Here is a 25,108-nt window from a genome sequence, read left to right on the forward strand (position 1 = left end):
CATTCACCATTCTGCAGGTTACCGTCAGACACTATTAGCATTCATAGAAAGCCATTTCACCATATGTGAACCCTTATGAATACATCACAATGCATATATAATGCATTAACTTATTGTAATTCAGACGAAGTGCTATCATTTCTTGATAGCCCTTTTCTGATGGTCATGTGTTCTGGTGTGTTTGGTTGCACATCTGTGCACAAACACATATATTAACCCTTGGCATGTTTCTCTTCTAGCCAACGCTGGGGCCTGTTTTCCTAAGCAAGGTAACTTACTGGTTGAAAGGTTCTCTGCTCTTTATCGCACCATCATTCATTCATGATTCAAGTCACACAATTATTTGTGTGTGTGTGTGTGTGTGTGTGTGTGTGTGTGTGTGTGTGTGTGTGTGTGTGTAATCACACTGTCTCCTTCCAACTGTCTCCTTTTCTGTCCTTTTCTTTCCTTCCACCTTGGGCTGAGTTGTCTGTCAGTTAGAGAGCTGACAAAAGGCCAAGGGCTGTCAGTTTGAAGCACCTCCTTAAAAATGGACAGCCGGATCAGTACCTTTCAGCAGAGACAGTAAGAATATATAGAGAAAATGTCTCACGGGGTTATGGGATGGAGGGCAGATCGACAGGAGTTGGTGAGGAAGGACAAGAACAGTGAGAGAAATGAAAATGCTGTTCTCTTCATGTTCCCATGTGACTTTCAATCACCTCAATTTTCAGTAGTTTGTTTTTCACTGTTTCCCCAAGAAAACAATGAAAGCCACTTAAGATGACAAGCAGGCATATCACAATGGAATATCCAGCAAAACAAATTCAGTTTGAGCTTCTTCCTTTGATGTACCGCAGAAGCATTTTACTTTTCTCATTTTTCTTCCCTCAGCATTTGAAATCAATAATTCTGCAAGGAACTGCTCTGTCCTGGTGGCAAATAGTCTAACATCCCATCCCATTTCTCTCTCTCTTTCTCTCTCGCTCTCCGTCTCTCTCTCCTGTCCCCTCTGTACCTTATATTTCCACTCTCCTTCTCTGCTTCATTTGTTTCCACCTATGTGTGCCTGCTGTGTGTATGTACGTCTCCACCTTAAAATCTTTCTGCATGCTTGCGTGGGTGAGGATTCACCTCTCTCCTGCATACTTCCCACCCTTCTTTCCTCCCTTTCTCCCTTTCCTTTGTCCTCCCTTTCCTCGTCTCTTAGATCCCGAGCGTGTTGGCGGTCACATGATCTCAAGAGATGACCTGGAATATCCACGGGAATACCGGACGCTGGGGAACAATGCTCGGCGCTTCTCCAATGTTGGTCTGGTGCATACGTCTGAGCACCGGCACACAGTCAGTGCGGCGCAGAGCCTGGAGGCCCTGACCAACCTGCACAAAGCTGACATGGAACGCAAGAGGGACGCCTTCATGGATCACCTGAAGAGCAAGTACCAACAACAGCAGCAGCAGCAGCAGCAGCTTCAGCATCCACACCACAGCCCTCACCACAACCCACCGTCGCCCTCACCCTCCCACGCCAGCATGAGGGGTACATCAGAGCGATCTGCAAGAGAACAAGTAATTAATACTAATTTATTAGTTAATGTACTTGCGACTGTTTCTATTTTTCACTTTGTTGCCATTTCCAGAGATACTTCCAAAAGACAACTCAAGCTTGAAATGACTAATTTATTACAGCAGCAGAGCTAGAATTTGGTATCTTAGCCCAGAGAACATCTCTTCCCCCACAAATATCACACGTGCAGAAATTTGGGAGCAATAGGGGAGCCAACAGGTGGGTGCAGGGCTCCAGCAGCACTGATTTGTTCTAGGGAGAGAAAAGTATAAATACACCATCAAATAGGGACAGTGTTATTGATATACGACAGCAGGACGTGAGTCATGTTACGTTTGTATGACGTAGCGCAGCTCAAGTTGCTTGCCTTGAACCAGCTTGCAGGGTTTTACTCCATTTATGGTGCTTTTTTGGCAGGTGCTGCTTTTAATTCAGGACATACTACTGTTTTCTCAGTGGGTGACATCACCAAAAAACAAAACCAAAAAATCCAAAAAACATGCTGTCTGTACACACAGAATGCCCTATTACTTAGGTGGAGTTAAATGGATTATTAAATGGTCAAAAACAGGCATCTTGCTGGTGATGTCAACAGTGAAACGAGCACGCAGTTTGACACCGACCTAGATAGAAAAGACGTGAAAGAGGTGCGTCGGGTATTTTTGTAGGTGTAACAGGTGTCATTATAAAATGCTTTGTTTTGTTTTACTTCTTGAAGAAGTAGCAAAACTTTACATAGAGTTAAAGATGAGAGATGTCCTCTCAAATTAGCACAAAATTTTGAAAACCTGATTAAAAAAAATACAAAGATCAAAGAACTGAGCTGGAGGTGCTGCAACAGGATGCTACTCAGCATGGTGCCGCCTTCAGAAGAGGGGTTCAGACCAGAGCAGGGGTTCAGACCAGAGCAGGGGTTCAGACCAGAGCAGGGGTTCTGCTAAGGTGTAGGAAAACGTAGTAAAAGGTACTTAATGCGCATATGCTAATGCGGACACATCGAAATAATCTTTCTCCTCTACTCTCCTCGCTTTTTTATCAGTTGTTTTCCCCTTTCCAAATGTGCTTCATGCTTTGACCAGTTTCATGGCTCTCTGTCTCACACACACACTACGCAGAAACATGCTCTCTGTGTTCCAGTGCAGCTGCTGTGTTAAAACCGGGTAGATTTAGTGTAATGATGTGACAAGAAAAGCACATCAGGGGTGAAGGGAAAGAATCAAAGAGAGTGACGGAGTGAGCGAGCGAGCGGGAGGGTGGTTGAACGGCAGGTGGAGTCCGTAGTTGCCTTGGTAACCTCTCCCATGTATGGTAGGTGGGGATATCGCATTGCAAAGGTCAGGTTGTGTAGAGAGGGATGAATTGTGCAATGAATCCAGAAGAGACAGGGGAATATTAAGCTCAAGGTAGGTGTTTTTCTCAAATTAAGTGTCAGCCTGTGGAGTGGACAGATCCATAGGTGACAGGGCATTTTCACTCAGGGAAGGAAGCAGCAGAGCCCAGGATTTCTTGTCATCTTGTGGTTTTGCAGAGCATAGACGGCAAGGAAGGAGGGAGGGTGGGAGGAGGAGCTGGAGAGGAGCACAGCAGCCTGTGAAGCAGCCCACTGCTCAATTAGCCAGCACCAGCAGGACCCAGCCACCCATTTGCGAAGGAGTTAATCGGCTGGTGTTGTAATGAATTAAATAAAGACTTTCCGCCGCATGTGCAACTGTAGAGCGAGACAGCGAGAGAGGGAGATTGAGTGAAAGAGAGGGAGGTGGGTAAGAGAAGCTCAGGGAGGGAGAGACAGGCGAAAGCACGATGAGGATTCACTGTACCTGACGAACAGCCTGGGATGACTGGAGTGGTGGACAGGCACAGGTGCACTGCAGGTGAGATGAGACTGGAAACTGGAGGCTGCCGTAGAGAGTTTGTGTGTTTGTGTGTTTCTGGGAGGGCATGTGCTCGCTGGGATTAGAGTGCATACCTGTTGTGCTTGTTGTGGTTGTATAGACGGCGTGCATATGCTCACAAGGCAAGCTACACGGGGGCTGATGTATAAGCTGTTCACAGCGTTCTTTGTGTCTCTGTTTGAGCGAGCACTAATTTGCTGATTAATGTGTGCGTTTTTAAGAGAGAGAGAGAGGGAGAAGCTGCTGTGATGTTTAGACACAACACCGGACTGGAGGAGGATCGAGGGAGAAAGAGTAAGAAGGGTTGATTTGAGGGGGGCGGGGGTGCAGAGAGGATGACGACATGAGAAAGAGACAGAGGTGGAGGAGGGGTGGAGCGAGTGCAGCCTGTTTTACATGCAGGTCAGGTAATGCAGCGCTCCACTCTGCGAGACTAAGTCCTTCTGTTAGATTTCTGTGGTTAACCCCAGTAAGTGCACAAACACAAGCTTATGCGTAAATATATAGACGTCTTAACTTTGCAGTGAGAAATGCATTTAACCCCCGAGCCCTAAGTGCAAACATCTATCAGTAATTTCGTCTAAGTGGGGCTTGCAGCCTATTTAATTCAAGTGGAAGTTAAAAAATGACAATGTGTAGATTTGAGCTAAGTAGCAGAGCTACAGTCAAGAGTTACTCTGTCATCTGTTCATCTGGGATTAGAGTGATAACGACTGGCACTACAGGCTAAGGTGTTGAATGTGATTTCTTCCCAGAAGATGTTCTTTAATGGCAGTGATTATTGCCTGCATGGAGAACTGCTAAAGAGAAATAATCTACATTGAAATAAGCCCTCTCCAGTTTGCTCTCTCTCACCTTCACATTGGAATATTTGCCAATCAAAGTCCAAGTGAAGTGTATCTGCAGCTGTCAGAGCAGAGCAACGGTTAAAGAACAATAAAAATGTGTTTACTTTAGTGTGAGTTAGCCTCATTAAAGCAACAAACACAGAAACACTGGGAAGAGACATACACACAAGACCACAAATCACTTCTGCACCATTAAAGCCAAGCCTCTGAGTCATTCAGCTTTGTGGGAAAATAAAATCATTAAGGTTGTCAGAACAAATGAACAGCAATTATTTATGATGCACCGGTGCTGCCCCTGAGCTCCTGTCAGTTCGACAAATTGTCAAGGACAAAACTCAGTGGCTACACTTAATAAATGATGGACTCATGATCAGGTATTTAAGGTCAGTTTGAGTCCAGTCCTGAAGGATTGTGTATTGGCATATCCCCAAAAGCGACCCACTTTATCACTGACCTTCAATCTCTAACTGAGAGTCTGCTTTTTGACCAGATGATTTACAAATCCAGTGTGTTCCTGTGAACAACGAGAACTTTTTAAAATCATCCACAAAGAGGTTTCTCTTTATTATCACCAATGTTGGTTAATTTAATCCTGTGGACTTTGAAGATAAGTGGTTTTCTATGGACAGCAACAATATAAGGCATTAGAGTTTGGTAGGGGACATCACACCAAAGAGTCATTTTCTCGAGCAACTGCTTTGACGTGTTGGTAGAAATTTATATACCACGGGGGAAAAGAAGCGTGGGTAGAGATTAAGCGCCATATAAATTTGCGTCCCACTTGTCTCAGAGCCAGTGAGCCTAAGCACAGTCATACACATTTAAAATTATACTTAGAACAACTCCACTCTACACTTGCAAAACATTACTTGGAGAATAAAATAACAAGATTGCACACGATGCTTTAAGTGAGATTTAAAGGTTTCAGTGTTTCATTTTTTAGGTGGTTAGTTTGTTACTGTTGTTCGACCCATATCACAGGATTATTAAACCATTTTTGTATTGTATGCTGTGTAAGCTCCAAGCAGGTTTTGTTTATATAGTGGAGATGCAGTATCAAAAAAAGAAGAGACAAGCACAGATGAACTCAAAGACAGCAGCCACTTCACGAAACATGAATAATTTTAGAGCGTCCTTCTAAAGCTGTTGTCTATCATTTATAACAAAACACAGATTTGTAATGAATGGCGCAGATATTCTGAGCTATGAATATTTTTCCCTTTTTGGGATGTTCTGGTAGGTTGGTGCAGTCATTCCCAAGACTAATGTTGAGTCCAAACTACATGCTGATTTAAAGATAAGATAAGATAACTCTTTATTGTCATTGTACAGTTATACATAGTACAATAGTACGATGAACTTGGAAAACTGTCGCACGTCGGCACTATATGCAACACAACACATCACAGTAACTTAACTTAGTAATAAAATGAAGAATAAGTCTTTGTGTATTGCACACTGTTATTATTGCACATTAATTATTGTTGTAAATATTATTATTGTTATTGTTGTTACCCCCCAAAAAAGTCCAGGGAGGTAGTCAATCAGGTCAGCTGTTTGCACTGATTAGGGCTATTGCCCTGTTGTAAAAGCTGTCCTTGAGTCTATTTATCGGGACCTCAGCAGCCTGAACCTCCTGCCAGACATCAGGAAAAGCAAGATTTAAAATATGTTGCAAAAGTCTCAAAATACTTCCAAAACATATTAAATGGACTTTTATTATTCAAGAGAAGTGTACAATCAGTGCAGCATAGATACATGGAAATGTATTTTGATATTTAGCTCCCCCCTCTCCAGCCTGTTTGTGGGATATACAGTATCTTATGTCTAAAAAAAAAAATCAATTAAATTTTGCTATTCTGGCAACTTTTTATTTTTAGGGAACCATATAGACATGATTTCCGTGAGTGCTGTAGATGTGGCTGCTTCCAGCTGATCCTTTATTCACAAGGGACCCACTCGGCATGTTTGATTTGGCAGATTTTTTTTAACGTTGGATGCACTTCCTGACACACCCTCAAAAGGATTTGTCTCCTCCTGGGATGGGATCTTTTGCTTGTTAGATGGCGTGAACCGCTACACCATCGAACCACCATGTGTGCTATTGATGCAAAAAGTAAAAAAAAAACAATAATAATTCATCATTAGAATAATAAAATTTTAGTAGAATAGCTCTAGAAGCATTTAATGTCTTTTTAGTGCATTTGTGATTTTGTTTTTAATTCTTTTTGTTGGTGTGGCGTTCAAGATTCACACTTTAATTCAAAACTGATAATATAAAATAATTATCTGTTCATTCATGTAAAGTAGCTACAAAACATTTAAAGTTTTCCTCTCCTGTTTTCATCAGAGCCATAAAACGCCTTGTAAACTGACTGAAAACACCTGCAAAGGGGTTTTCAGCACACAGTAGTTTACTACTGCTACCTTCTTGCCCAGGAAACTTTACTGCTTTGTATTAATTTAATTATAGCACTTCATTCTGCATCAAGGCCAAGCAAACAGTTGCATCTCGATATAAAAAGAGAAGACGGAAGGAAATAGAGTGACAGAAACACCTGAGCTGAAAAAGAGTGAGGGAACATTAAGTGAAAGCTTGGGTTGCAATAAGTTAGTAATCACTGGCCCTGATTCTCATGTTTACAGAAATAATCTGGCTTTTGTTGAGACTGTATTAGAATGGGAGGCGGGTAATGAAAAACCACCAACTATCATAAATCAAAACTTGTCGCTTAAAAAAAAAAGAAAAAGAAAAAAATTCATCTGCCAGGAGACTAATGTGGGTTCTGGAGAACGGCGACTGAATGGACTGAAAACTGCCTGCAGATAAGAATAAGAACAAGAATAACAGTTTGGATTAGAATTAAAATTCATGGACTTTTGCAATCTTTTTTTTTTTTAATTTCCATGTCAGTTTAAGGTATTTTGGAGCCATCAGTGGATTGGCCTGGATTTGACTGTGGGGTAATTATGGCTTTATAGAAAGCCAGAGACCTCTGCCAAAATGCGAGCGCCTTTTAGTATGTGGCAGAGCAGCAGGAAGGGCAAATGGACAGATGAGAAATACAGCATGCACTGGCGAAAATAAGCAGGTGAGATTTCGAGGTTCTGATGAAAAGAGCGCAGCTGGTGGATTGGGAATGGATGAGACAGGAGACGGCAAGCGGGAGGCAGAGTGCTCGCTTGCCTGTGGTGGTGAAGTCTGGGAGAGAGGCCAGCGTTGCCGCTACAGAGTGGGTTGCTTGCTTGATTCGATTTCACTCTTTTCATTTCCTCACCTTCACCAGTTACAGCCAACAACGCAATCTTGTTTTAGGTACGCTGGAACCCAGTGCTTGCAAAACACAGAGACCACTTGCATTAACACCAATCATTTAATACTTCAAAGAGCCCTATTAGATGAGGCTGTCAGTAATATTAATGAGTTCAAAGGATGCTTTCTGGAGGAAAATGCAAAACCTTTTGTGGCCTGCAGCGTGACTCTGTCTTGTAACTAGTTTACTTTGCTCTGTGCAATATTCTGTTTATATTTAACTTAAGCTATAAGCAGAGACGTAAATATCTAACTATTCTCTCTCTGTCTCCCTTCCTGAAACTTCACAGCAACAGCCCAACTACTGGAGCTTTAAGGTCAGTGCTGCTAGTTCAAGTGTCCCTGTGTGTTTGTCATTGTTAGTGTGTCCATTTGAATGTGTCTATGTGTGCTTTGTGCTGTGGCATCACTTTCGACCCTCAGGCATCACTAGCCTATCTCCATGCTACTTTAGCTTCAGTATCCAACTCGCTTGACATCTCTTGGCTCTCTGTGCACTGTGTGTGTGCATGTGTGTGAGAGTTTTGTCTCTTTATGAGTGTGTGTGTGTGTGTGTGTGTGTGTGGTGGCAGAGGTGTCAGGGGGTGGCAACAGCTTAAACTTCTCCTGCTCCATTTAATCTGCAGAAGATGAATCTCTCTGGATTTATGATACCTCAGTCGGCTGGCATTAATGGATAGCAGCCATGTGACACTGCTGACGTATTACTGAGTGAGACATTAAGAATGCATTTCAGATGTGCTACTCAAGCATTACTGAAATAATGCTTTGGCATTAGCACAGAAGCTTGAGTCATGGCTAAAGATGCTAAATGTATTTTATCCACAGGTTTATAAAGGAAAAACATGGGTTATATACACTGGAGAACAGGCAGTGATATTGACTGTATAAATCACTTACGCTGAATTGCTGGCTTGCGTGCAAGGTTGTGTGTATCACTTTCTGACTTTATAGATCATAGTGGTAGGCAGGGAGAAGGTATTGATATGTGTGAGGGAAGAGCCCAGGGCTTGTCTGAGTTGTAGTCTGACCTCAGTCTGTGCTCTCAGCATCATTTGGACCAGGTGGAAATGTCACTAAATATCAATGGCTAAATGCCCTGACCCTTGAGGAAGGGTAAGTAATTTATCCCCTATTCCCACAACTAATTTATTCTGAATAACATGAATTTAGAGTTCTGTCTGTCACATAAATGTGCCACACAAGTAAACGATTTTGAACCCTGCAGGACATACAAGTGGGCTGCCAAAGCTCGGGGGTGTTTGAGGAAGAAAAATAGCATTTGAAACAATCAATTGAACCAGTTGTGACTTTTCAGAAATGAAATAACAAGACTGAAAGATTTTCTGCAGAAATACTGAGAATGCTATTCATCTGCCTCCAACCTTTTGTCCTCCTTCACTATATCCATGAATCTTCCTCTTTTCCTGCTTGGAAGCTCCACATTCAACATCCATTACCCATTTGTTACCCAACATATCCACTATCCCTCCTCTGCACATGTTCAAATCATGTCAACCTGAGCTAGCCCTCTGATATACTCATTTCTAATCTTATCCCTCCTGCTCATTCCCAATGAAAATGTTAAAATGATGTCAAAATAATAATAATTGAAACGAATAATTATATTTGCATTTGAAAATGTGGGTTCTTGATTAGCAATAAAGGCCATGACATGCTCATCAGTATTCCCCAAAGTCAAGTTGACCTTTAGGGATGTTTCGTTTTTTTCCAACCGTTAATGAGAAACTGAAAGCTGCGTTATACAAACTGTGAAGTGTTTGGAAGAAAAGCTTTAGAAAAAAACAAAAATTTATTAACTCTTCTTTAGTCAAAGTAGTTCATGATGAACATTTTCTTTATCAGTGATTTACTAGAGATTGTTTTCATTTCTTTGCATTTATTAGTGCAAGTTGCTTTTTTGTTATTCACGTATTGTTGTTTTGCAGCTTTGCTTCACAATGCACTAAATTAGGTTGTTTTAATAACGCAGTAGTGAGAAAGAGAGAATTTATTGACAGAGGTGCAGCAGCATTAATATAGTGTCAAATGAAATAAGCAAAATACTCCAAGTGATCAGAAATCTAAAGATATCATATATTATATGCTTTTAACACAGAGGCTGTTGTTGACATCTTTTACTGTATGTCGGCGCCTCATCTTGTTCAATTTTCTTCATTTTGCACTAGAGCTTCTGAAAGCCATGTCCTGCTCCCTCATGCTATCATCTCTAATCTAAGCCTAATTCTCCCTGAATTACCCTCCCTGCTCAAATTAAACCCCCAAATGGAAGTAGTATAAGGACTGCATACACTCATGGTTTCATCTTTGGCATAAATATGTTTTCCAGGGATCTCATTGGATTGTAGCATGCTAAATATAGACACATTTTTAAGTCTAATTAACAAGTTGTGGGTGATGCATGACTGAACATATCCCTGTCAAAGTTTCAAAACTGCTGTTTCTCTCGGCCAGAAACCCACCTAACACTCTCAGTTATAAAACGGTGTCTTGAGGAACAGTGCATTATTCTCACTATCTTTTATAAGCAAACCTATTGCAACAACTTACAATTTATAGCAGTTTTACAAAGCATTTTGTTCCATGCATTGATGATTCCTGGTATTCTAAAGAGAAAGGACTCTGAGAGTATTGGGGGACTTTGTGTCCAGGAGATTGGCTACAAAGATGAAAAGCTATAATAACGGAAAAAAGCAAGTAGAGCCAAATGGATGTGAGAGATGGATCGATTTAGGGGGCTGTTTTCTCTCCATTTTCTAAAAGTGAGAGCTGTGAACTTTTTTGTGTGGGAAAAGAGCCAGGTTGTGGGTGGAGGAAAAACATTAAAAATGCTCAAGATGTAGACAGAAACAACACGAGAGATGTACCTGGATGTGGCTTTGGCCTCTGCTGCCAGAGACTGAGGGGGAAGCAGATATGTTCACACAAAGCAGTCGAGTAAGAATTAAAGGAGGACACATGAGTGACAGGGGATAAAAGGTGGGAAAGGAGGACGTATCACTGGAGGCTAAGACACAGAGAAGCATCCAGGGAAGATAAAGATATTATTAGGAGGGGCGAACAAAATAAGCTGGTGGGGGGAAAAAAGTATGAGATGTGGACAAGGTGTGAGGTTTGCAATTTAAAGATTTTACACCTCGGGAACCAAAGGCTTCACTCGCATCAAGCTGTGTTTGGCATTTTTATATATAGTAATTTTCAAATCCAACAGAATTTAATGTCACTTAAGAGGAGAATTACTGCTCTTGCAGAAAAGATTAGAAAGAGGCTGGCAGCAACCGTCATGTAATAAGCCAGCCTCTGGTTTTAGACTGTTATAGCAGTGTAGTTCAGCCATTTTCTTGTCTTGTTGGAGGCTCAGCTGTATCGTAGCCAATGCCGACACCTCGCACATGAACTCCTCTTAACTTAAGCTTGTGCATCACATGATTCATATTTATTTACATTCTACATGTTATGTTATGAGCAAGAGGAAAATAGGAATATATAAGGACACAGAGGGGGTTTCAAGTTCAAAATATACTCCAGAATTTTTAAAACAAACTCACTTCACTTTTATGGCCAGATCACTGAACCTTCAGGCAGTTAGTTAATCAGGCATCAACCACCTCAAACTGAGCACCATATCAGAAAACAAGTTCAGGGTTTAAATTAAATGTAATCTTCACAGAGAGATAACTTAACACTTTGCAGATGCATTCATTTTTTGATTGCCCCAGAAGTATAATTACAGTATGCCTGATTAAAACATTCTGTGGCTGAAGTGAAGTTCACCATTTTTATCGAAGAAGAGATAAAAAATCTGACAACTAGTTTGCAGTCTAAATAAGACGACCCTGAAGTACAAGATGGAGTTTGATGAGAAATGCTCCCCCAAACATAGAAAGCCATATACCAAGGCTACAAGGCTTTTGACCTTAAAGCAGAGTAGACCGTTGTGTGTGTGTGTCTGTGTGTATGCACTCATGCTAGCGTCTACAAGCAAGAAACAAGAAAAGACATGGTGGGAGGTTGCAATGAGTTTAATGCAGTTTGTAGCCTTAGGTTGCCCTGTCCCACTTTCCACTCTATTCACATGTAAGATCATCCTGTTCTCCTCTTGTTCCTCTCTTCTGCCATGCCCTTATAGCAGTGTGGAGATTGCAACAGTAATTGAGTGCTGTTGGAAAAAGTCTAAAAGAAAAGGTTGAGGTGTAGGGAAGGGGGTGGAAGGTGGGAGGGTGTGGAGGAAAAATGAGGAGGTTAAACCAGTTTTCCTCAAAGGCTGTGAACACCGTGATGTAACGCTGGCATTTCTAGCAGCACCAGATGCATGACCAGATGGTGCATTCACATATATTATTTACAATGCAAAATTACCGCAGTGAGACATTTTCAGTTTACATATCACATAAACCACCAATATGGAAGTCAATGTTTGGGGACTGTTGTAATAAGACGATCTGAGTAAAACCACATGTAACAACAGCTGCAGTAATCTTACACCCAGTCATACATGGGGATTTCATTGTCTTGTTTTTGCAGCATGTTGAAAGGAGTTGCGGAGAGAATGCAGCGTGAATAAGGAGGTAAATTTGGGTTTAAAAACATGACAGGTAAGCTAGTTCAGACATACAGGATCATACTCTCCCATTTCCTTTTCCTAGAAAGCTCAGTGGGTTATTTCGCTTTAAAATTAATTTCTAACAAGGACAGCTAGAATGAGTCAAGCTGTAGTTCAGAGTTGCTCATATTCCCATTCATAGAAAAAGCTGCATTTCTTTGCCAAATCAGCTCCCGGGTGTTACTTTTACTGAGTAATATTTCATTTAGACGGCTGGTTCAGCACCTGTTCTGTGTTGGCTAAACACCTGAATTTGTCCAAAAACTGCTTTTTATCATCCTCCTTCTTTATTGGCATTTAGAACGTCAAGTGTAGTCTACAAATAGTCTAGCACTATCAGTAGCACACCTCACTACGCTGGTTCGTTCTAAAAAGTAACGAAAATCTACAAATCAGTCTTTTGGTTTTTGGGTCCCAGTTATGAACTTTCCTTCACCATCAGTATCAAATTAGGTGTTCTCTTTTTGTGCCTTAAAAGTAAACTGTCTTAACAGGCTCAGATTAAAGTGTTTTTATTCTGTAGAGAATATTCACTATTGCTTTGTCTTTGGCCAAAAGGTCTTGAGTATTAATACACATATCTCATAGATGTATCATCAAATGCTTCTTTTAGCTCAGTAAGTAACCTTTTTACTGTTTAGCCTGTAAAGTGTAAAAATTACAACTGGTTATTTTGCCTATTTTGACGTAAGGTCATGTATAAATAACTCCAGCCTACATAGTAGTCTGGCAAATGCACGAAGCCCAAGAATTATACTGCTGTTACCTCAGAGCTGGGATGACTGTTCACCAGTGTTGCCAGTCTGCTAATCATAGCTTCTTAGACTCACATCAAACAGCTTGTATAACACCGAAAGCACGTTTCGACATTTCAATCATAACTTTTGCTTCCTAAAACAGTGGAAACGTAAATAAAATCTCCAGGGTTTATTTTGATCCCCCAACCCTCCTCACCCCTTAATGTCCCTATGTAGGATGGTCTGGCCAGAATGAGGCAAGCTACAGTGTGGGCTTCTCCTCTGTGATGCTGTTGGCTGTGTTCCTCGGTGTGGTCACAGCTTAGATAAATGACCCTATTAGAAAACATGGTGTGGGTTATCTGTCAGCATCGCAGTTTCTCAGTGCGCTCAGACACTGTCTGCCGCTACCATCACTGGTTTGGTTCACTGTGTATGATTGAATTATGTATGATGGCGGCAAAAGGAATGTAAGGTTACATTATTAAAAAACGGTTGTTGGGATTTTTAGTCTTGCTGCAGGTTTGTAACTTGTCTTGTAAACATACACGTGAATGCATGCAGCAGCTAATTAAAAGACCAAATTACCAATGACTGCAGTACCTAACATGATATAAGGTCCCATATATTGCTGTTTGGTTATTCCATTCCCTACTGGAATAATTACTCGATTCCCAGAAGTTTAATAAGTAAAAAAGATTTATCTCATTGAGTTGCATGAGTACTGCAGCGTTTATTATCATTTGCATCTACATATTAAGGATATCTACTAAAGCTAAAGCTAGGCTGGTGTTCACTTGGAAGTGTTGGACAAATTGAACTATGATCGTCGGTGCAGAATTCTGTAGCAATCGATCTTAAAGCTGAGTATGCACCGAGGTGGTCGATCGACTATCTGACAGGGTGACATTGCCATCCATTGAACTGTGCCACCTGCAAGGCTAAAAAAAATTAATCTTGTGCTACATTCATTTTGCCCACTGTGACAGTATACTGTCACACGCTGCCTTTTGGTAAAAACAAAACCCACCCTTTTGAAATTCTCTGTCTGGGATATTGAGATGGATTTCTTCCCTGCTATTTTTTCATTTTACTGATTAAGTAGTTAATTGATTATTTTGAAAAAAAATCCATATTGAAAGTATTCTCTGTTTGCATCTTTCATTTCTTGTTCAGCATGCTTTCCTGGCTTATTACCCAATTAACAAAACCATAAATGGATGTACAGTGATTGTGTATTCTGTGCAGTGTTGTGTGTTTATGAATGAATTCAAACAGCCCACTGCTGAGACTTAATGAGCGCAGATATGGCCCTCCATATTGCTTCTGTCAGTATCCCATTAATTAAATACCACATTAATGGAAGGAGCAGTAGATCCATGCTGCTGCTTGACTTAGGCAGCGAAAGGAAGACAGGGGAATTCTTAGAAAGGACTGTTCTAAACGAGCACAACGACTGTTGTGCTCGTGGTTCAAGGAGGATGAGACAGGAATGGCTCCTGTGCTGTGGCCAAAGATGCATTTGCTTTTGCCGTCCAAACAATGAGCAGACAGCATTCTGGGAGCTCATTACAGCAGCCTCTGAGCTGGAGGAGACTCTGCAGCGGTGGGGGATCAGAGAGACAGTTCAGTGAGCTCAGCCCCAGCTGCGCTAACAGTCTTTCAGTGAGAGACGCCTGGGCAAAGGCCAGCAGGATAAACCCACAGTGACAGCCTGGGATTTGCATGAGCTTCTCCTCCCATCCCACAAGCATTCATTTAAAGTTCGTAGCTGCAAACGGACAAGTTTGGATGAAAGCGTGTGGGAGGTGTGCAAAGTCTCACTAACTTTTTCTGAGTTTCTGCTTAATACGTCTCCTTACAAGTGATTCATAAAGGCTGATGTCCTGGCATTCTGTGCCAACTGAGTACAGCTATATAATGTTTTGTTGCTGCACCATTCAACTAATGTCAGAGACTGTGACGCCAGTAATTCTTTGTAAATGGCTGCTAGCTTAACCATTGTCAGGGCTTCAATAATCTTGTTAGGTGTTTCATTGTGTGGTGTCTCACTGTGTGCCTGCTTTCTGTTTTCAAGTTGTTCTTACACCACTAGCCCCGTCCAATCCATTCTTTCCACTTCAGTTTCACTTCACAGTCAATTAATCTGTCCCTTTTCTCTCTGTAGAGCCGCAGTCCACGCCACTCCCAGTCTACCCAGTCTGGTCTCGCCGACCAGGCTGCCAAGCTCTCTTTTGCCTCCGCTGAATCCTTGGAGACTATGTCAGAAGCCGACATCCCCATTGGATTTAACCGGATGAACCGATTTCGCCAGAGTCTGCCGCTGTCCCGCTCAGCCAGCCAGAATAAGCTACGATCTCCAGGTTAAAATCACCGCATACCAGCTGGACTCAAGGCAGCTTTCTCTTTACCTCATGTAGCTGGTGAAGGGAACCACTGTGCTTACAATGAATTGAAGGAATTGTGTTTTATTCACACCCGAATTTACAGTCTTTAGTGTAATTGACCTGCTATAAAAATGTACAGAACACTCAAACCTGATAAAGTATGACCTGTGAGTTCAAAAATGTCTTGTAGTTTTTAGAATGGAATAAAAAACAGAGATTTTTTTTCTTAGGATAGGTATTTTAGTGACATTTCATTTAACTGTAACAGAGTTCATACTGTACTGGATTAAGTATATCCTTGTGTGCAAGCAGAACATTCAAGGACAGTTTTACAACAAAAGGGCCTTGGGAGTGTAGAGAGGATTAATGTGAAGGTGGTGCAGATTCATGAAGAGCAAGGTGTGGAGTTACCTTGCGCAGGTAAAAGAAGTGAGTGTAAAATTAAAGAGCTATACCTGATTAGGGCAAGCAAAAGTGGCACAGCAGGCTTGCCTGTCTCCCCTGTCTCTACACTAACTACTGTCTTTGTTTTCTTCTCTTCCCAATTTGTCTGCAGTATTAACTGACACTTAATTTTGCCTGACTTTTAACTCTTGGTCTTTCTTTGCTTTGTTTGTTCTTTTTTGTTTGTCCCATGGTGTATGACTTTTTGTTTGTCCCATGGTGTATGAAGATGAATTTTCAGGTTAGTCAGGTGTCAAACACATCTTTATTTATATGATCGTTGCAGAATCTGCTGAAAGCTTTTTATGAAGTTGGGATGTTTTGGAGTTTAATTATTCATAGGTGGGGCAACTAATACTCAAAAAGAAAACCTTGCAAGAAATTCAGCCTGTGCATGCATCTTTGTGCATTATCTGTGAATTCTCAACTATCTCTCACAATCCTAATCAAACATTAAGAAAATAAGAGTGGGTTTGGTACTCATTTAGCTATTAGTCATGCTGATATCTGATGAGAAAAGTTATCTAGATTTCGTATAAAAAAGAGTCAGAACATTTGTATCATTTCAGCTGCAGCCAACAAAATGTCTCTGCTAGTTCTCTCCATCCACTAAAGCCAGCATCTTCTGACTCAGCCACCTTCTCCTTCATCGCTTTCTTTTAGGCGTGCTGTTTCTGCAATATGGAGATGAGACGCGTCGGGTGCACATCACCCATGAGCTCACCAGCCTGGATACGCTGCATGCTCTCATTGTGCACATGTTCCCTCAGAAGTTGACAGCAGGTATGCTGAAGTCACCCAACACAGCCATCCTGATCAAGGACGAGGCCCGTAATGTCTTCTACGAGCTGGAGGATGTCAGAGACATTCAGGATCGCAGCATCATCAAGATTTACCGCAAAGAACCCATCTATGCTTCTTATCCCGCTGCCGCACACCTGGCCAACGGGGACTTGAGGGTAAGCAGAATGGAGATGGGAGGTGAAAAGGCCAGCCTGTTTTCTGCTATTTCACAGAACAAAATTCTTGTCTGATCTCTGGCAAGTTTGACAACTGAACTGTCAATGAAAACTATAATGGGGTGCCTTTTTGGTAAGGTAATAGTGCCTTCTTTTATTATTTTTATTATTTCAGTGGTTACTTTGACTATTACAGGCTATTACAGTATATTCAGGTTAGTAATTTAACAGGTATTCCTCCTGGAAATGTATTTTCTTATCTTCAAGTAGGCCATCTGTTGCTGTGCAGACACCAGAGAACAATGTTCCTGTGTGAAATGAGCATATTTTAACATTCAAAGCTATTTCTGCTTCAGTAAAGATCAAGGGAGCCTGAGGGAGATCCTTTTTTAGTTTTTTTATACAAAACTATGCTTACAATCTGCATTATTCACAAAATACTAAGAATACAACTCTTGTTAACCATGCACACAGAGAATGAAAAATGATTTCAGTGCATGTACTGTGCTTGTACATGGGGAAGGGGTGGCCAACGAGTGTACACCACAAAAACATCAACAAGTAGCCACACAGGCCTAAAGACCAGCTGGTGACAACCTGGCAACCAGTTGGCAACAGTTGATTAGGAAAAATAAGTATTCCTTGAGTGGTTGCCAGTGGTTGTTCACAGTCACTGTGAAATCAATTGCTAAAGCCCCAATCTTGCAGGCTGGAGGTAGTTTTTACTGCACTTTTTAAAGTTTCAGTACCTGTCAGTGGTTAGGTAGTGTTTGCGATTCTTGGTACATCCAGTTTCTTCCACTGAAAATCAGAAACCACTTGTCAACTGGTCAGGAAATACAGGGTTTGGCTTAGTTTTAATGCCATGGTTTTTCAGTGTATATAAATGAATTTATCCCTGGTTACAAAGGCTAAACATCATATATTACTCTGTCTTTGTCTAATATATTCTCTGCAATAAACTGTTTGCTATGATGCTGAGAATGAATGAAAACACGAATGACTTAAGTTAGAAAAGTAGATATGCGACTAGGAAAAGCAGACTATTTGACATTTAAAAGGTTCAGAAATTAGAAAAATCACAACAGGACTAAATTAGCAGCAGGGGAACACAGCCAGAGGTGAAGTGAAAGATAGCACTGGGGCATGTTTAACAATAATATACTAGACAAAAGGCAGGGAAGAAGAGCTCAGTGAAGAAACGTTCAGAGCTTTTCAGGTTGAATGAGCTTTTGCATCATGTTATCATCCTGCTGTAGATAAAGATACAGATTTAAGACTACATGGTCTTGTGTTGCCTTGCAGATTATTTCCATTTTGAGTAGACACAATCAATTTTATTCCTTTTATCATTAGTCTAATAAACAAAATCACAGGCAGCATCTCTGATCTCTTCCATCGGACCAATAATTTGTCTCGTTATTTAACAAATTTATCATCATATTTTGGCATCTGCAGATCCTGACACCTTGTCTGCTGTCAGCCAGATCCAAGTCATAGTCACAGTCATTATAAGCATGGGAATCACAGTACACTCATCTGTTGGTCTCCATGGTAACTCTCATCCCTCTTTGTTCATTTCAGAGGGAAATGGTCTACTCTTCCCGCGACTCCTCCCCAACTCGCCGCCTAAATACCCTTCCTTCCTCCACCGCCTCAGCATCCTCTGGGTCTCCTTCTCGCTCACGCCTCTCCTACAGCGGGGGCCGTGCTCCATCCTTCGGTGGATCCCATCCCCAACATGATCAGCCCCGACACCCACACCATCCCTCAGCCGGCCATGGTGCCAACGCAGGTCTGTCCCCTTCACCTAGTGCCATCCTGGAGCGCCGCGATGTCAAGCCTGATGAAGAGGTTTCTGCTAAAAACATGGCACTGATGAAAAATGAGGGGCTATATGCCGATCCCTACAGCTTGATGCACGAAGGCCGCCTCAGCATCGCCTCCACCCAGTCATTAGCTGCGATCGGAGACCCCTTTAGCTTCCCTGTTTCCGCTGGCCTGTACCGACGTGGCTCTGTGCGCTCCCTCAGCACCTACTCAGCTGCTGCTCTCCAGGGAGAACTGGAAGACTCGCTCTACAAGCCTGGAGGTTCACTATACTCAGACACATACTCTTCTGCCACTCTGGGCATGGGATTTCGCATGCCACCGTCATCCCCACAGAAAATCCCTGACATGCAGCTGAGGGACAGGGACTCTTATTCCAGCACACCCAGAGCCTCACCTGTCAGACAGAGTTTCCGCAAGGACTCTGCCTCTTCTTCTGTGTTTGTGGAGAGCCCGAAATCCAGGCCCAGCTCCGGTTCTGATCCTCTGTGTATAACAGCTGGACCTGGAGAGGGCAGCCGCACCACATCTGGTTTTGGGTCTTCGTTATCTGGGCAAGATTCTGACAGTAGCAGGTCAGTAAGAATCAGTGTGAATGTTTTCCTGTTTTTATTCGTGTATTTTATTGTATCTTCGGATGCAGTGTGCATCAGGGAAAAAAGCAAACAAACAAAAACAAAACCCTCAAAGTTACATATTTTCTCTGCCTGATAAACTTTTACAGATATTATTAATTCATGTTTAACAATCTCCTATTCAAATTTGCATATTTCACACCCCTAAGAACAAATATTTTTCTGTTTGCAAAGAATTCCAAGTGTTTTTTCAGCTCTTCGTTTGTGTTGAGTTCAGGGTTTTGTTTCACAGATGTGCTGTTTGTTATTTTCGCAGGGATCATCGCCTGGAGCGTATGGAGGCCATGGAGAAGCAGATAGCCAGTCTGACTGGGCTCGTCCAGAGTGTGCTGACCAGAGCACCAGACAGTGACAGCACGTAAGACTCTCCATTACAGCCCATTAACCCTCTGAAAGTCACAGATACAGCATTAGTTTGGACACAAAAACAGGATGATCGACAGGATTATTATCTATTATGAGAGCCATTATAAGCTCCATAGCTGTGAAGTGGTGCATTACCTCGTGTGAGCACAGCACAAATTCAGAGCACTAAACATTAGCCACAGGGCACAATGCTGATCAGTGCACTGATAAATACAGACATCTCCTAGAGTCTTTCAGCAGATTTTGATTCCTTACACTGACCATTGTTATCAGGGCACTTTACTCTCACATATGTAGACTTCATTAAAAAGGTGACAACTTGTTAATGTAATCAGTCTGATAGTATCCAGCAGTGGTGCTTCTAGTGTTAGCACTGTAATTGCCTTGCCCTGTGGCCGTTGATCCTCAGATGTGGCCTGCTGCGTCTCTGCATGATGGCGGGCTGCCCTCCAGACCAAGGGACGGAGTTTTCACGGCCATTACCTTTCTCTTCCAGCGAGAAGACCGAAACCAACAGTGATGGCTCCGCCACTGGAAGTGAGTAAAGCAGCGTAATTGTTACCTGTGAACCCAACCGTTACTAACACTTCCTTTCCTGTGCTGTTTAGAATACTTTTATGGCTCGATTTCCCTGCTCCCTGTGCACGCACCCGAATGTACACAAACTAGCAATGGCGGTGACTTCCTGGTTTAAGACTAATATATGCCAACTTGGTAACTTTCTTACAAGAGGGCGGATAAGAGGTTAAGTTAAGAAATGTAGCATTGGTAATTGTTTGTTTGGAACTTTTAGTTCTACTCCAGCAGTGTTCAAACAATGTGTTAGCTATCAAACTGCATGTGAATATGTAGTTATACAGTCTGACCCTGGAACTTAAACATGTTTATCTACATATACAGTAATAGTGTCCTGTCCCAAGCAGAATTCAAAGAATTTTATTTCATTTTTGCTCTAGTGGGAATGTATATTGACATGTTAATGGGCCAAATATAGTGCATAATACACTGAGTCAGATGAAATATCTTTAATAAATCAGTGGTATGATAGGTTATATGGTAATACTTCCATGTATCGTAAATAGCGATCCTACACTGGCTGTGCATTTTTTATTATAAGCATTGCAAATGTAACAGCAGATTTAGCTTATGAAGTCATAATAATTCTCATGGACAGTTTTTCTTCTAGCTATCCAAAACTAACTGCATTAAGCAGGAAAACTTGCCAGTGTTTATTTTAACTGAACCAAGTGAGTTCAGTGTTAAAGCCCCTTTGGACACTCTCTGAGACATTACATTTCCACCTCATTCATAGTTCTTTTTTCTTTTTCTCTTTGACTGTCTTTGCTTTTCTGTCGCTTCTTAAGTGGAAGAGTTTCATTTAAAATGTCTAATATATCATTTGATAATCAAAATTAAGCATCAAATCAAGCATCAATTCGGGTTAATAGAATTGTTAAAGCTCGGTCAGATGAGAAAATTACTCTTTGGTTCTTTTGAGATTGTACCGCAAAGTTTTTTTTTTTGCAAAGTACAAATACAGGAAAGCGGAGGCGAAATGCTAGCACGGATCTGTCAGAGATTGAAAAATATACCTGGTGACAGCTCGTGAAATGTGTTAAATAAACTGAGATGCCAAATTGTAAACATAACCTCCAGAAAGAGAAAATAAGACAGCTTTGAAGTCTCTGGAAGGTTTATTCCTTCACTTGTGACTGTCTCTGCTGGCGGCATGTAAATTCAATTTTGTATTCAAAGGTATTTTTCAAAATATCAGCTATTCTCTATAAGAAACAAATATTTAATCATAGAATTTGTTAAATACTGACAGGAGCTTTTCAGCTTTTGTACCCCGATAGGTATACTGGATGCATCCCTTTGATACTGTACAGTCATCCCTCTCTTTCCATAATTTTATAACCCTGTTGTCTTTGAAGCTTCCTCATGCATTGGATCACTGCCAGAAGACTTATGCCATCACCACAGCCATTGTCTCTGCTATAGTCAATAAAATGTTCTCCGGGATCACCATTCTGTAAATCTAAACTTTCCTCTCCCTCTTTGTCTCTCTGCTACTCATTAATTTCTTGGTAACTGCCTCACTCTTTCTATATTCCAGCCGGACGACAGAAGAAGAAAGGTAGTTTCCATCTCCTACTCTATCACCATTTTACTCCTTCCAGACATTTCTCATTGCTCCCTGACCTCTGTATGGGTGTGTGGTGTTGCTGGGTAGCTGGCAGTGTATATTCTCCTATTTATCTCCTGGTTGGTTTCCCAGAACGCAGACTCCCCTCGTTCTGTCTCTGTTTCTACTTTTTAAATTTCTGCTTGGTTATTCCTTTGCGAATTTCAGAGGTTTGTTTTGGCACACAGTGGAAAACTCCTTTGTGAGGGTGTGTGAATATGTGGTAGAATATCTGGTGGGTCAATGGCCATACTCACAAAGGCCTATGTTCAGATAAGAGCATGGTTATCCCTGTGTGTCACTGCTGAATAGACTAATTGCACTTCTCTATGGGTTACTAATAGCATGAGCTCATATTTCTCCCACTGGGCAATTAGAGTTTTGTGAATATGGGACTTTTTTGTATTCACACACTATATCCTCTGTGTGTGTGTGCGCCCAGAGTTTCTGTATATGTAATTTTTTTGGCCTTTATGGCAAGTGTGTATTTGTGTTATTGTTTTACTGTGTGATGCTGGCTGGCTGCAACTCTCACCGGAGCATAACCCAACAAACTAACCGCTTTGTTTCCCAACGACCTCCCGGTGACCCCCGTTTCCTGCTCTGTGATTGGCAGCAAATACACCGTCGGCACCTCTAGCTCTGATGCCGCCGCCACCTTCTAACTCAATCCAGGTGAACAGCGTTGGTCGCTTGCAGATGCAGCTCCATCTTCACGGTCTGCAGCAAAACGCCAGCGACCTGCGCAAACAGCTCAACCAGCTACGCAAGATCCAGGTATTTAATATCCACGATTAAACGTTTTTAATTGGTTTGTCCTTTCAGATTAGAAAACTGGTTATTGTCTAGCTCTACAAACACCGTTTGTTTTCCTAAATATACCTTTGATATTCGAGTTTATATTTAATGTTTCCTGTCTCATCTAAAAGATTATCGTAGCTGCCAATGGCACTCTGTGTTTGTGAACCGAGCTCTCTGTGGTTGTGTACTGAATGCCACTATGTAAGAACTACATAAAATTTATCTGGACATATCTAGTCCTCCTCCCTATGGAGGACAATAATGTTTTCTTTCATCTGTTTTGTTAGTTACATTGTTGTTATTGCACAACAGAAAACAAATACATATAAATATGTAATAAGGATAAAAAGAAACAGACATCTGATATTAATGCGATATTTTGAAATGTAAATTCACTGTGACAGTGGTATAACTCATCAAAACAAATTGTAAAAGGTGAACAATTATTAACACCCCCACCTCTACCCTAATGACATGCAAATGGTTATTTGTATTTGTGTGTGTTGCTCAAGGCTTTGCAAATGTACGCTCTAAAAAAATCAGCAGCAGCATGCCTCGCCTGAGATACTTTACTGATGACTCTGCATATTACACAGTCTTGTGAGCAGTTGTTATTAACAAGTTTCTACTGAAGAAGTAGTCCTTAGGAAGAGTGTTGACAGCATGCTGAGTAGATTATTTAGAGAAACCAGGACACTGTTTCTGGGTTGAGATAAACCCATTTTTTACTGAAGCGAACTGGCATTATCTTGATCAGCGTGAATGATGTGCTAGTAGCATTTGTTTGGAGCATCCTTTTCCGTTTCGCTCCTTAGACCTGTCGAGATAGATGCAGAATTAGACAGAAAGCCACAAGAAGAGTTAACCAAAAAGTGGAAATTAAGTCCTTTCTGTCTGCGTTTCATTTACCTCCGCTTGAAGTGGTGCCATGGTTACTGCAGGAGGAATTAGAAAGAGATGAGATAAATGCTCTCACTTTCAGAGGAGTGAAGTTTCTTGCAGGAAAAGGAGTGAAAAATTGAGTAATGGAAGTGAGAGATGATAGGCATGTAGTGCTTTTATTTGTTCCGTAAGAGCAGTTGCAAGGCTGCTTTCAACTAGCGAAACAGTGAGATGGCGAGCCAAACATCAATGGTTGTGATGCACCGAAGAGAGAACAGTTTGCTGTTCGCATGTCAGTGTGCCCAAGTGTGACCTCTGCACCTGGGCCTATATTGCCACCCGTGCTGATGGCCAACAGCTTTAATTTTACATGTGAATGAATTATGCAAGAGGGTAAAGTAGAGACTGGCAACTGAGCAAGACAGAGGCAGCAGAGCATGCTATTTCTCTAGATGCATTAAACATTTTTCTTTAATGTGTTACAGTACTCCTTGCTTTTGGCCTCATGCATCTACATCACTGCTGCTGGCAGTATATCAGGGAATACTGGGTAATTATAAATGTTAGCGATATTGTTGTCTTGCTTCACTTCCTGGAACAAAAGAATAATCAATTATTCATTTTTTCTTGCTCACTAGGTGATTTCATCTCGGGGAGTTGTGTTACATGCATAGTCCTGTAGAATATTCCTTTCATAACACTGAAAGCAAGTGGAGTTCATGCTTGGTGCATCTGTTTTCCTCAGGGTATTTCAGCCTTCTGTGTTTAGAACAATATTGTGTGCACATGCTAATGCAAATACGTATTGGCTGCATCTCACAGTGGTTTCAAGAACATATTGTTCATTACATCATGAAGGCTAAAACTCACTAGTATTGACTGGAAAGTTAATATACATTAAAGGACAGAGTTAAGTGTTCTTCTCATGTGGAAGGTCATGGAGTAAAGATGCCAGAGAACCTGACCCCTCAAGGACAAGGTAGAAAAAGGTGTGCAGTTGTTGCAAATCGCTGAAGTTTTCATCGTAAAGCCTTAGTCAGCTCCAGTTCTCCTCCTTAATGTGATATTATTTTGTGATAAATGAAATAGCAGCTTTCATAACGCCAGCAAGCAATGCTCCAAAGACCAAGAAGGCTAACATTCCCACAGCTAATTTCCAAATATTTGCTGAGCGTATGTGTATTTCTGTGATGTTGTTTTTTAACGTGTGGCTTTTTTTTCATGCAGCTAGAGAACCAGGATTCAGTGCGAACGCTGCTGAAGCGGACAGGGGCGGAGCTGAATGTGCGCGTGACTGACGCCCTGAGGAAACAGGAGGATCCTCTCCAGAGGCAGCGCCTCCTGGTGGAGGAAGAAAGACTCAAATATCTCAACGAGGAGGAGCTCATCATCCAGCAACTCCAGTCAGTTACAGTACACGATTTGTTTCTTGGCAGTGTATAACAGTTGTTGAGCAGTACACGCTTGATGATAGAAACCAGTGATAATTTAAAAAAAAGGGGGTTTCCAAATATAGAAGAATCTATGAAAGCAATCTGTGCTGTAGGTGAATATACTGGTTGACATTTGTGTAGTTTAAGATGTGTTTTAACTTGTATTTTATAATTATATCAGACATAGCAAAATTCATGTCTCTTTTACGACACACTGATAGGATAA

The 25,108-nt window shown here is 41.5% G+C and overlaps 1 protein-coding gene across 1 annotated transcript in view; it reads left to right on the forward strand.

Annotated features, from left to right (window-relative positions):
• The window catches only part of srcin1a (SRC kinase signaling inhibitor 1a), a 114,208-nt gene that overhangs the window by 71,311 nt on the left and 17,789 nt on the right, over nucleotides 1-25,108 (forward strand). The window contains exons 2-12 of the mRNA XM_087839947.1: nucleotides 240-269; nucleotides 1,190-1,548; nucleotides 7,890-7,916; nucleotides 15,128-15,323; nucleotides 16,455-16,750; nucleotides 18,335-19,155; nucleotides 19,472-19,573; nucleotides 19,991-20,118; nucleotides 21,698-21,718; nucleotides 22,383-22,543; nucleotides 24,677-24,852. Coding sequence (XP_087696073.1) covers nucleotides 240-269; nucleotides 1,190-1,548; nucleotides 7,890-7,916; nucleotides 15,128-15,323; nucleotides 16,455-16,750; nucleotides 18,335-19,155; nucleotides 19,472-19,573; nucleotides 19,991-20,118; nucleotides 21,698-21,718; nucleotides 22,383-22,543; nucleotides 24,677-24,852 — 2,317 coding nt within the window. The remainder of the gene's footprint in view (nucleotides 1-239; nucleotides 270-1,189; nucleotides 1,549-7,889; nucleotides 7,917-15,127; nucleotides 15,324-16,454; nucleotides 16,751-18,334; nucleotides 19,156-19,471; nucleotides 19,574-19,990; nucleotides 20,119-21,697; nucleotides 21,719-22,382; nucleotides 22,544-24,676; nucleotides 24,853-25,108) is intronic.

The sequence above is a fragment of the Neolamprologus brichardi genome, chromosome 4 (genome assembly GCF_056152115.1).
Source record: "Neolamprologus brichardi isolate AB-2024 chromosome 4, ASM5615211v1, whole genome shotgun sequence".
Lineage (NCBI taxonomy): Eukaryota > Metazoa > Chordata > Actinopteri > Cichliformes > Cichlidae > Neolamprologus > Neolamprologus brichardi.